General features: G+C 44.0%; 1 protein-coding gene across 6 annotated transcripts in view; it reads left to right on the plus strand.

Annotated features, from left to right (window-relative positions):
- The window catches only part of PXK (PX domain containing serine/threonine kinase like), a 144,632-nt gene that overhangs the window by 25,207 nt on the left and 105,440 nt on the right, over nucleotides 1-13,985 (plus strand). For all 6 annotated transcript variants that reach the window (XM_063940877.1, XM_063940879.1, XM_063940878.1 and 3 more), the window contains exons 2-3: nucleotides 8,181-8,231; nucleotides 9,669-9,716. In XM_063940877.1, coding sequence (XP_063796947.1) covers nucleotides 8,181-8,231; nucleotides 9,669-9,716 — 99 coding nt within the window. The remainder of the gene's footprint in view (nucleotides 1-8,180; nucleotides 8,232-9,668; nucleotides 9,717-13,985) is intronic.

Raw genomic sequence — 13,985 nt, forward strand, 5'->3', positions numbered from 1 at the left:
TTTAACATTCTTACCTGGGTGGCAGGATTATCTCCAATTACATGCAAACAGTGCGAATGGGCTGGAGATTGAGCACTAGAAAATAAAAACCGCTGTATGATAATAAATAAGTGTAAACCTTTTCTAATATGTTCTTTTTGTAATAAGTGAAAACAGAAAAAAGTAAAACTTTTTAATGTGGACTTTTCCCCATTCTCTTTAAGGATTTATACACACTAATTTTTGATTGCATTAAAAATCATGAACAACATCCTCCTTTTTTTTTTTTTTTTTTTTTTTTTAAATACTTTTAGGCACAAATATCCGCAGTCTCATAAAAGTGCATGTCAAATTTGTTTGGTATAACGTTTTTGCTAGCTAACCCCGTTAAAAGATTGAAGAAAGGTTATATAGATTTTTAAGATCATTCCTATGGAAAAAATATATAAATTAACCATAGGAAAACGGCAAACACCTTTTCAAGACAACATTTTATCCATCGGGTTTTTGAAACGTGACGCTTGCTAATGCTTTCCTCTTGTATATAGACTTTTTGTCTTTGTAAAAGCTAATTGATGTAGGATAAGATGTCATGCAAAGCATTTGAAGAACAGTACTATTGAGGAAATGTCACTGAAACAATGGCATGGGAGGAGATGTTCCAAAAGGACACTATCCAAACAAGACCCTCCTTTCCAGGAGATCATACCCTTTGGAAATGACCTGAACTCAGTGGCCTACAAGAAAGCAGAAACCTGTTCTTCATTGTTGGGTCTAAAAAGGGGTAAATGAGTCTGCCGTTGTAAATTGTGTGTCGTGTTGTTAAGACCCAGTGCGTGAAACATTCACTTTAAACGCTTGTTTTGCGCCTGTGGTTAGTTTAGTTAAAGCTACCATAACCACACCATGAAAGACAACTGGTCTGTATGGCACATAGACGATGTCTGTATAAACCGTACTTTTGAAAAAGCATCTCAGGGAGATTGTGAAAGCAACACCTACAGTATAAGTGCGTTGTTAAAGTGGACGTGTACTGCTACATTTGAGAGGCGTGTCAAAAAAAATAAAAAATCACTTGCATTCTATTGTAAATGAGCTCCAAGACAGTTATTAAGATCTACTTGTTGATGAAAGACACAGACTCTCTTTCCAGGGCTTGCTCATGTGTTATGTTATACAAGTGGCCATGAGAAACTCTGGGGCAGATGTATTAACCTGGAGAAGGCATAAGGAAGTGATAAACCAGTGATATGTGCAAGGTGCTAAAGGCACCAGCCAATCAGATCCTAACTGTTAATTTACATATTGGAACTGATTGGCTGGTGCCTTTAACACCTTGAACATATCACTGGTTTATCACTTCCTTATGTCTTCTCCAGGTTAATACATCTGCCCCCTTATTTGAAAGTGCATGTAGCCATAGGGATCATTATGCCTCATAACGAATGCAGGGTTGATTCCATTTGAATGTATATGTTTCTGATTTCCCTATTTTCCCCTAGACTGTAATGGCTTCATAATGGGGGTAAAGTGTAATCGGGGAGATTGCTATCATCTATAGCACAGGTTCTCAAACTCGGTCCTCAGGACCCCACACAGTGCATGTTTTGCAGGTCTCCTCACAGATCACAAGTGATATAATTAGCTCAACCTGTGGATCTTTAAAAATGTGTCAGTGAGTAATTAATACACCTGTGCACTTGCTGGGTTACCTGCAAAACATGCACTGTGTGGGGTCCTGAGGACCGAGTTTGAGAACCACTGATCTATAGCACAGGTTCTCAAACTCGGTCCTCAGGACCCCACACAGTGCATGTTTTGCAGGTCTCCTCACAGAATCACAAGTGAAATAATTAGCTCCACCTGTGGACCTTTTAAAATGTGTCAGTGAGTAATTAATACACCTGTGCACCTGCTGGGTTACCTGCAAAACATGCACTGTGTGGGGTCCCGAGGACCGAGTTTGAGAACCACTGATCTATAGGGAGTCAGCGAGATTGCTATTATCTCAGGGAGTCTCGCTGACAATCGGGGAGAGTCGGCAAGTATGGTATAAACTGCGATAATTTCCAAATGTTTGTCTGAGAATAAATGTAGCTGGTTACACTGATGCTCATCACGCCATCTAAGCTGCAGTGACTGTACCTGAACATACTGTAGCATGGGCACACAACACAGGCCATAGGAAGGTTTTTGACTTATACCTTTAAAGTGGGAATTCAATTAGCTGCTGTCATTTACGATGGTATAATTGGTCCCCTGGAGCTATTCAGTTAGTCCCTGAAGTGAGCCTGCAGTCTGCATTTATGGGGATTCCTTTTGGTGAAAATAAAATCCCTAATAATTAGCCTGTTTTTGGACACTGCACAGTGTTAACACATAGGTCAGGGAACTTATGTCGGATTCTACATGTTAACACCTGAAAACAGGCAAGAAAAAAGGGCTGTAATTGAATAGCCTGAGGCATTAAAGCTGAAGGCTACCTCCCTTTTTCACCCCTGTTACAGTTCTAACACTCTATCCGTAATAACAGTACTTTTATTTCTTAATAAAGGTATTGTCATTATCTTACGTTTGTTACAATTGTAATACAAGATGATACATTTTCTTGTCTAAAATTCAGAATACAATTCATAGGAAATGAAGGAGTAGAATATTACTTGTTCATTTCCTTTCACATTTTTCTCGCTCACTGATTGACTCAGTTTCCTCTTGTCCTCACGGTGCACATTTCCGAATATCCAAGATGATGAAACTGCAGTTTTTGTCCTGTTTTTCTCTTGCTATTTTGCTTGATCTCCCTGTAAATGTCTGACTCAGCAGCTAGGGGATGGATGACTCCTAAATCTACGGCTTACCCCTGAAACTGTACCACGTATTACTAGACACAGGGAGTGCTTTAGCACCAATTAGCTGCGATCAATTTTCATAGCTAATTCAATTAGCTGCAATCATTTATCCATTTAGCTGCGATCATTTTTCGGCAGATAAAAACAGCCCGATAGCGCGGTTTTTAACCTATGGTCATTGTCTGGCTATCCAGTTATAGTTTTTTTTTTTCTGAAAAAGGACCTGTTGCAGCCCCAACTCTACAACTGCCACTGGCAAGGAGAGCATTTTGTACCTAATGGAATGGGTCTTGTTGGAGAGTATGCACCTTTGGGATCTGTAGCCATAACCTGCCTCTACTGATGGGGACCACACATCGGCAATCATGAAAAAATTATTCACTAATTCTGTATCCGCCCCCATGATTATACAATTTACTAATCCCACCAATATGCAGCCATACATTGCAGATATTTTACGGTTGCTCGCAGATAATTTTCTTCCAAAGATCAGATCTGCAAATCATGAAAGTGGACTTTTTAATAGTAAATAGTAAAAAGCAATCTACAGCCCCGATTGGTTGGTGAAATCCAACATGTTGGACAACCCAATTTACCTATTTCGATCAGTTTTTGGTTAGAATCGGGCATCCTGAACCACATGCATTGGTGATTATTTTCTTTTTTTGCAGAGTCATCTGCAACACGTAGAATTGCCCCAATTGATTGCTGAAGTATGGGCCTACTCAACTATATCGAAGGTTCGGGTCCGGTATGATATACCGGCAGAGACGGGATGCCGGCTGTAACTATACAGACATCTGCCGGAATATCGGTAGTGAGTCCCCTTGCGGGCTCGCTGTGCTCACCACGCTGTGGGCCTAGTGACGAACTTCACTCACCACAGGTTCTTTTCCCACTCTGTTGGTGGCATGGACCCACCAACCGAGTGGGAGTTATAGGCGTTATGCCAGTCATCTGCAAAATGCCGGATGCCGGGATTCCAGCGTCAGTCTCCTGAACGCCTGGAGCCAGACCACCGGCATATTGACTGCATCTCAAAGGTTCTCAATATGTTGGTTATAGAAATGACCATGTCTGGAGCCAAATGATTTATCACTTTCTCTTACGGTCTTTATATTGCGCAGTGACCACAACCTGCATGTAACACCTGTCAAACGTTGCATTCTTGTTTAACACTTTGTTCATATTTCTGTATTCTATACAGTTCCTTGGTTTATACCTACTGTGATACGCAGTTAAAAAAACATTTTATAAAAATCTGCAGCAAATCTAGGGAAAAAAAGTATCAGTTAAATTCTACATTATCATCTACTCCTGTAATGCTATCACAATCACACATAAACCCTTTGTAACCTTTACAGCCTGCATTCTGTACATGTAGCGATAAGTCTTTATGCAAGAAGTATAAGTCCCCATTGAGCTCGGATGTCCTTGGTGTATTATTAAAAACCTCTTGGCTAGTTCCTGCATTCTTACAAGGCTTGCATGCAGGAATTTAGTCCCTTTTGTATAGCTGTTTTAGCTTAGCAACATTGTGGCCCTCATTCAGATGTGGTTGGAGTTGCTATCGCTGCTGCTTACATAGAAGTAGCAGTGATAGCAGTAATGTGGAAATGCAGCAGGGGCGTCGTAGCACTAATATGGTAATGCTGCAGGGGCGTCGTAGCACTAATATGGTAATGCACCAAGGGCGTCGTAGCACTAATATGGTAATGCAGCAGGGGCGTCGTAGCACTAATATGGTAATGCACCAAGGGCGTCGTAGCACTAATATGGTAATGCAGCAGGGGCGTCGTAGCACTAATATGGTAATGCACCAAGGGCGTCGTAGCACTAATATGGTAATGCTGCAGGGGCGTCGTAGCACTAATATGGTAATGCAGCAGGGGCGTCGTAGCACTAATATGGTAATGCTGCAGGGGCGTCGTAGCACTAATATGGTAATGCTGCAGGGGCGTCGTAGCACTAATATGGTAATGCAGCAGGGGCGTCGTAGCACTAATATGGTAATGCTCCAAGGGCGTCGTAGCACTAATATGGTAATGCAGCAGGGGCGTCGTAGCACTAATATGGTAATGCAGCAGGGGCGTCGTAGCACTAATATGGTAATGCTCCAAGGGCGTCGTAGCACTAATATGGTAATGCAGCAGGGGCGTTGTAGCACTAATATGGTAATGCAGCAGGGGCGTCGTAGCACTAATATGGTAATGCTGCAGGGGCGTCGTAGCACTAATATGGTAATGCTGCAGGGGCGTCGTAGCACTAATATGGTAATGCTGCAGGGGCGTCGTAGCACTAATATGGTAATGCAGCAGTGGCGTCGTAGCACTAATATGGTAATGCAGCAGGGGTGTCGTAGCACTAATACGGTAATGCAGCAGGGGCGTCGTAGCACTAATACGGTAATGCTGCAGGGGCGTCGTAGCACTAATATGGTAATGCTGCAGGGGCGTCGTAGCACTAATATGGTAATGCAGCAGGGGCGTCGTAGCACTAATATGGTAATGCAGCAGGGGCGTCGTAGCACTAATATGGTAATGCAGCAGGGACGTCGTAGCACTAATATGGTAATGCAGCAGGGGCGTCGTAGCACTAATATGGTAATGCAGCAGGGGCGTCGTAGCACTAATATGGTAATGCAGCAGGGGCGTCGTAGCACTAATATGGTAATGCAGCAGGGGCGTCGTAGCACTAATATGGTAATGCAGCAGGGGCGTCGTAGCACTAATATGGTAATGCAGCAGGGGCGTCGTAGCACTAATATGGTAATGCAGCAGGGGGCGTCACGCTTCCTGGCGCATTACTGATCTGAGCTGCGCCCTAGGATGCAGTATCTGATCTTTTGCGGCACCGTTGGCCAGCTGCGTGACCCATGGGGCCACACAAGCCGGCCTCTGCAGGAGCTACCTAGAGGCAATTACATCTCTGTCCTCTGATGGAGATCCTGGTCTTTTCCCTTTCCCGCAACGGCAGCGTTACGCCTTCATTTGGAGAAACCAAGGCCTTCGCTGCCCCCTCCCCAAAACGGCATCAGACTGTCAATGACTGACAGACTGATGTTGAACTGCGTCCGCTGTCACAGGACCCATTTACGCATGCACAGAATGGGTCCTGCGCATGCGCAAAGTATGATCATCAGTACTTTGCTAGGGATTCCTGAACTGTGTCCACATCTGAATCACCCCCTGTATGGTATAACCATTTGAGATTTCAAGTTTTAATTCTGTATTTGTTTTACCCTCTGTGGATCTGAAACTACCCACCGATCTCTGATAGCACAGCTGTAATTGGATTCAGTATGTAATATGGATGGCCGGGATGCCGGCCGTCAGTATACCGATGACGGCAGCGGGGCGAGTGCTAGTAAGCCCCTTGCGGACTCTCTGTGCCCGCCACGCTGCGGGCACGGTGGCTCGTTGTGCTCACCACAGGTTATATTCTCCCTCTATGGGTGTCGTGACTCTGGATTCTGGCGCCAGCATTGTACCGCTGTGTGGGTTCCCAGCGGCGGCATTGTGATCGCCGGGATCCCGTGCTGCGGGAACTTTGCTGCTTCCCTACATACACTCACTCATCACTCACATACAGAGAACCCTGCACTCTCCTTGACAGCTTCATTCACCTTAATGGTTTAGTACACATCTGAATAAACAATGGGGTTTTGGTTTATGAATTGTGCAATGCATGTAAGCTTGCGGCCCACTCCACGGGACCCCATTTCACCGCAAGTCCTACTCTATCACATAAACTTTCACATAGATTTTATAGGGACTTGGCTATTGCTGTCTCACATGGGAAAATGTGCTTACTTGGTGTAAAGCTTACCTGCCACACTTATGGCTTTTAAACGGTAAGACCGTCACCAACACAACTACAGAAGTGTGCTTACCTGTTTAAAGCTCACCTACCAACTGACTACTGGCTTTCAAAGTGAGACAGTCACCAACACACCCAAACAGCAGCTTACCCAGGTTAAAAGTAAATGAGCTTAGAGGTGCATGAGAGAGAGAGAGAGATGATCACAAATGGGCCAATTAAAAATGAACCCTTTTATATAAACACGAGGATCCACTGCACTCGCCATTCCCAGGGGAGGGGTGCACTCATGTACTCCCCACCTCTAGGTTGGGGTCCGGTGGGCTGTGACCACCAATCTCAAATACAGAGAACCCTGCACTCTCCTTGGCAGCTTCATTTACCTTAATGCTTTAGTATACATCTGAATAAACAATGGGGCGGTGAGCATAAAAAAAACTAAAAAAAAAAAAAAAAAACTACCTGTATATACTCGAGTATAAGTCGACCCGAATATAAGCCGAGGCACCTAATTTTACCACAAAAACCTGGGAAAACTTATTGACTCGAGTATAAGCCTAGGGTGGGAAATGCAGCTCTAGCCGTACACAGCCCTCATACTGCCAGATATGCCCCCCCAGTGCCAGATATGCCCTCATACTGCCAGATATGCCCCCCCCCAAGTGCCAAATATGCTCCCCCCCCAGTGCCAGGTACAACTTACCATCCCCGCTCCGCCGCTGTCTTGTGAAGGAGGGACACGGAGGGCACAGCGCGCGCCTCTCCTGTGTCCCTCCTGCGTCTCCGGCGGCCGTGGCGGGTCTGTTAAATGAAGTGCCGGTTCGTGAGCCAATCAGAGCTCACGAACGGGTACTTCATTTAATAGACCCACCGCTGCCACCAGAGACGCAGGAGGGACACAGGAGAGGCGCGCGCTATGCCCTCCGTGTCCCTCCTTCCCACTTGACTCGAGTATAAGCCGAGGGGGCTTTTTCAGCACAAAAAAAAGTGCTGAAAAAGTCGGCTTATACTCGAGCATATACTGTATTTCTTGGAACTGTAGTGCCAATCCACAAGGTGATTAACCAAACAGTTCACTGTGGAAGCATCAAAGTTACCAAATATACTGGAAGTATCGTAGGAATGGGCAAATATGATGGACTGATATTGTGTATTATCACATTCCAATGGGTGAGAATTTGTTTTTATAAGACATCTTTTATCCAGTGTATGATATGTAATGTTTTATCATTATTAAAATGTGTTAAACATCTATGACGAGTAATTTGTTTACATATAAGCACTGCTTCAGGTTACAGTATCTATTGTATTTCGGAGACTATCTCCAATAAGCAGCTCCTGGGTAGAAGCAAACCATTTCAGCACATGTAATGCCACCAGGTCTAACGTTCTCGCTATAAGCTATCACTACCTACTATTTTTTCCTTTGTACAATACTTTATGCACTTTATTTTACAGTTAATCCAGGTATTGTTTGATACTGCTTGATGTGTTGTGGGTTGCTGTATATAATAATCCCTTTCTGTTCTACAGGAATACATAATCCGGATCCAGAGAGGAGTGTCCATGGAGAATAGCTGGCAGGTAATTCATGTGTTCATATTCTTAGAAATTCCACATTGCCAGCACTTTTTGCATTGTCTCAGGTTTGTTGCTCCTGGGGATACACAAGTAATGCATAGGGGGCTGTGGGGGGGGGGGGGGGGGGTGTCTATAAAGACAAATGTCCCCTTATTTCCTTGCTTTACAATATTTGCCAACAGTATTCCATAAGTTGACCTCTGTTATTGCAAGGAATTGTCTCTGCAGATGATAGCTGCCTTTCCTCTAAGACAGGCATGTCCAAAGTCCGGCCCGGGGGCCAATTGCGGCCCGTGCTCACATTTCCACCGGCCCGCAGCCTCTGTGCAGCCCTCAAACACACTGCCTTTGCAGGCTGCTGCACCCCACCGCACTGACACTCCCCACCCGTTGCTGTCAGACGCGCTACACGGTGACTGACAGCTCTCTTCCGCTCCACTGCGTGCAGACTATAGGCTGGTCTGCTGCTGATCTGGTGAGACAGGAGGGCTGGGGTTGCCTCTCCCGCCGAGACAAACCCAGCCCTCCTGTGTGTATGAATATATAAAAGGAGACACCAGGGAGGATCATCACAGTGGCCATCTTTACTGCAGCTCCGCAGCAGTGTGTGGTGATCAGTCTCAATAAGTTCAGTGCTTCACCCCCTCATAGGTGTTCTGGGCTAAAGCATTTTCACTTGTAAGTAGTTCTCCAATGTGTATCAGGCAACACTGCTGGGGGCATATAATGTGTATTTGGCAGCACTGTGGGGGCATATAATGTGTATCTGGCAGCACTGCTGGGGGCATATAATGTGTATCTGGCAGCACTGCTGGGGGCATATAATGTGTATTTGGCAGCACTGCTGGGGGCATATAATGTGTATTTGGCAGCACTGTGGGGGCATATAATGTGTATTTGGCAGCACTGTGGGGGCATATAATGTGTATCTGACAGCACTGCTGGGGGCATATAATGTGTATCTGGCAGCACTGTGGGGGCATATAATGTTTATCTGACAGCACTGTGGGGGTATTTGTGTATCTGGCAGCACTGCTGGGGGCATAAAATGTGTATCTGGCAGCACTGGGGGGGCATTTAATGTGTATCTGGCAGCACTGCTGGGGGCATATAATGTGTATCTGGCACTGGGGGCATTTGTGTATCTGGCAGCACTGCTGGGGGCATTTGTGTATCTGGTCGGCCCCCACACATTTTCACCTCACCAAATCTGGCCCTCTTTGCAAAAAGTTTGGACACCCCTGCTCTAAGCTAAAGGTGTGACCTGGCGTACCCTGTGCAGTAAGGAAGGGTTCACCAGAATTTTTTAGTTGCAGCTTAAACATGTTTGTTTATCTGAATTTACATGCTGAAGTCTGCTTTCACACTTGCTGTATGCACATTTATGAGCGGACATTAAAGTTTATAGTTTTGACACATGATGTATATTATGTTTTTCAGATTGTGAGACGATACAGCGACTTTGACTTGCTTAACAATAGCCTGCAGGTAAGATGGTTCACCGTTTATTGGAAGGTTTTAGTGCAAAGTTAACGTCCGCCATTTACCGGCTTATACGAGGGGTGTGCAATAAGTTTCTAGATGCATAAAAAGTATTCAGATTACAAACAAAGTGAACATTAAATTTTTTTCAAAGTATTCGCCAGAGGATTCTATGAAAGTTGTATATGCACAAACCACTTGGTGAAGCAGCTGGACCAGTCTGAAGCAGGTGTGTCTTCTAAATACTGGATGAAGGTCTCCACTGCAGCTTTTGGTGACTCAAAATGAACCCTACACATCTTGTGCTTGATTTGTGGGAGCACGAAGAAGTCATACGGGGCCAGGTCTGGACTGTACAGCAGATGCCTTTGCTCCTGGATGCGTTCAAATGCCAGAAAATCCACCACTTTCCTGGGCTTGTGGGAAGATGCATTGTCGTGATGGAGAAGGGCACTATGAGTGTGAGTTCTTGGGCAAACTTGGACATGGCTTCCAGCACTTGTGGTGGGCATTGGTTGGTGTACCAGTCCCCAGTGATGGTACGCTGCACGAGTGGTACAGTAGCTACATGACAGCCGGTATCTGAATGGCCACGCTGCGCTCACGTCGGAACTTCTGTGGCGGTGCATCTCCAACTGGGGTCCACTGGGCCGACTATTCTTTGGTCTCTGGGTTGAAACTGTAGATCCAGGATTCATCGCCATGGATGATCTCCCAGACAGAGTTTGAGTGATCCCAATCAAACCTGGCCATTAAGTCATCCGAGCCTCCTTCTGCTCTCGATTGCAATTCACAGCCAGACAGTCAGATTGTGTCTACTCTACCTATGCACGGCACATCCGGAAACTTATTGCACACCCCTCGTACATAATGGTTTATTACCGTGACATTTGACACTTATCAATAAGGTTGTTTTTTGCAGTTTTATAGTTCCTATGATCATTAAGTCGTAGATACAAAAAAAAAGAGGCATATAACTATTTAATGCTAATTAATTCTCTATGATATATTTCCGTATAATTGGTTTGCATTTACAAGCTAGCTGTAAAATGAACTACAGAGAGACGTTCTTTTTCATATAAAAGTGACAAGTAATTTTTATGGTGATTTTATAAGCTCTTGTAGTGGTGACTTGGGTGCCTGGAATGCTTACAATGGTTTCTGTACCCTGTAGCTAGCCAATAAATTACTTTTGTTAAAAAAAAAAAAAAACCCACAAAAAACATAAAATAATGAACAAAGAATCAAAATTATTATACTGTCCTCCATATCCCTCTGACAAAAATATAATTTTTTTTATTACTGTATACACTATCTCTCTTATGTAAGTTTTATTCCTTATGAAGAACCATAACTTTGAACGTGTGGCGTAATTGCCATAATTGCGTGTACTTTGCCCCTAAGATAGCCATAGGTGTGTTCTTTTAATGAAATCCACAGGGGCAGTTAGTTGGCAGCAATGGTACCGATTATGAGCATGCATGTGTACATAAAGACAGGAATAACCACTTGTTGGATGCATGAACTGTGCGTAATAAAAGGGTACTTTTGATGTAGCCGTCTCCTTGCATTAGCTTGACAGGAGATTTGCCCGACTACTAAGCTTTCAGAGGCACTTGCTCCTTCCTTTATCCTGGCAGTCTGTGGCTTTAATACTGCCTCCATTCCTTTCCTTTCAGCATGTCACCTGCAGTCCTGCCTGCACTAAAATAATTGCACAAATTCATAGGTCACTGCCTTCCATAAGTTCAGCACTCTCATCCTGTCACTCTCTGCTGCTGCTGCAAACATTTTCCTGATCTGATTGGTTGCATCTGCCCTTTAATACTGGGTACAAATAGACAAGTAGAAGCTGCGGAATAACATAAAGATGTTTTGACCCTATTAAACACCTTTATCCAAAAAAGAATTACATTCCTTATTTTTTATGGCTTTTATTCCGTATAAGACCCTGAACTTAGCAAATCTGTGCAGGCATTTTCCATCAGACATCCTATATGTATTTAGGATCATAGATTTGTATGTTGCTATGCACATAAAGGGGCTCACTCACCCCAATGAAAATAAAATTTGGTTAGCTTACAGGGCTGGGCGTATAGACAGAATTCCTCTGCCTGGCAAGGTTCCCGCCTGCTGTACTGCTGTGACGCCAGGAATGGTAAAATTACAGCGCACAATGTTGTACGTGACTGATCAGTGTTTTTATTACCGAATAGTCGCATTTGCCATGAAAAGCATATTAGACCAAGACGCAAAGTCATGGATGTGGAATGTTTTAAATAAGATCAAATCTGTACATACATCCGTTTTTATTGCTGTCGGCTGATTTGATAATATTGCTGTAATAATACAAACAAAGCATAGCTCCATCATTACTATAGTATTCGTATAAGTGGGAGGAATTCAGATGCGTTCAGCTGGACAGATGCGGCCGACAGTTGTCGTCAGACTCTTTCGTTCGCATTTTGCGCTGTTGGGTTGGTTCAAAGCGCAACAGTAAATAGGATCTTGTTTCGGGTGCTGCTGGTACCTATAGCATTGTCCACACTCTTGTTGGAAAATGGTAAATAGGGTTTTTTGGTACCTGCGCTCACCAATGCATGTTGTCAAATGTATCAAAAATTTATAATCCGTGTATAATAAACAGGTGTCTGTGTCGTCTGCTAATACTTTTATTCAGTCACAATGCTGAGTATCAGTCAGAAAAAAATGATGTAAACGCATATAAACATCAAATGAAAATAACAATTTTGTTCTTACACATCATATGTTAATTTTAAGTGTGGGGTCAGAATGTCCGTATTCCGTGGAGCACAAAGTTCATATCTAGTGCAGTTAATTGGTTTAATACAGTTCGCAGTCTCCCAGGGGTGCAATGTTGACCCTTCGGTCTGGGAATCCCCACTTGATAGAAAAATAGTTTTTAGTCAGAGGGGGGTCGTGTTCTGAGAACCGGCGTCGCGGCCTGCCAGGTACAACAAACTTACCAACACTTCTTATGTCTCTCCAGTGTCTCACTAAGCTGTGAGTGTTCTACTGATGTTTCCGCTGTTGCTGCTGTATCCACTCTCTCCGTCCCCGGCAGCACTCCAAATGTGCAGGGCTTGGTGTCCACCTCGCTCTGCTGGTCAGTCGCCGGGTCCTGCCGGAAGCCGCGCTGGCGTAAGGCTCCGCTTCCTCTGGATCCCTGTGCGGCGTCAACTGCAGCTCCACTCGCCAGCCGGCGAGGAGACTTATGGATGTAATTTGTGGTGCTTGGTTGGTATGATTGCAGGTTAGCGGTGCTTTCTTTAGGCTGTGTGTGAGTGCTGATGAGTACCTCCAACGCGTTTCAGCCCTTAGGCCTTTTTCCAGGATACTGGTGCTTGTCTATAGAGGTCTCTTTGCCTCTCAGTCCAATCAGTGCTGAGGGTGTATCCAAAAGTTCTTGATTGACACCTCAAAGGGTCTGGTTCACATAGATCACTTGTATGATAAAGGTTGTGCGACAGACTTTTTTCCTTTTATGGCATGGTGTATGCAGTTTCAGTAATGCATATGCTTAACAGTTGATACAAAATAGACCTATTCATGATGTGTATTGCAATTATGTGTCTAGATACACATGCACAGTAAGTATTTTAAATAATGGTAAGTGTTTTCTTTATCTTGTCAGTATAACATTGTTGAAGTCAATGTTTAGGCCTACCTTAGCAGATTTATTGTATTGAATTATGAAGTATGTCTTTTCTCCCTCATTCTTGTTGATTTTTGGTGTTGTTTTCTAGTAGTGTTTCCCTTTCTATGTGCATTGTATCTACAAATGCTTTGTCCACCAATGTAGATAAGCTAATTGAAAAAACAATACAGACCCATTGGGAGATCCTACGTAAGGATGAGGACCTCAAAGTGGTGAAAAACCACATCAGACCACCATGTAAGGTCCAGACGACCCTACCCTTCATGGAAAACACGGTGGGCTTCCATTACTCTGGAAAATGCTCAGGGTGTAAAACATCACACAAAACTAGCACAAAAAGAATAGAGGAATTCCACTCCTCCCACAAGGAATTAATCTTTCATAATCAATCACGAATATCATGTGAGAGCAAGGGAGTAGTATATCTGTTAAGATGCCCATGTGGGCTAGAGTATATAGGAAGAACGATCAGACCCCTCAAGATAAGGATATATGAACATGTAAGAAATATAAGAATTGGATACGAAAATCACAGCGTATCAAAGCACTATAAAGAGACACATATGGCGGACCCCACCTCCCTTTTCTTTATAGCA

Source organism: Pseudophryne corroboree, chromosome 9, assembly GCF_028390025.1.
Source record: "Pseudophryne corroboree isolate aPseCor3 chromosome 9, aPseCor3.hap2, whole genome shotgun sequence".
Taxonomy (NCBI): Eukaryota; Metazoa; Chordata; class Amphibia; order Anura; family Myobatrachidae; genus Pseudophryne; species Pseudophryne corroboree.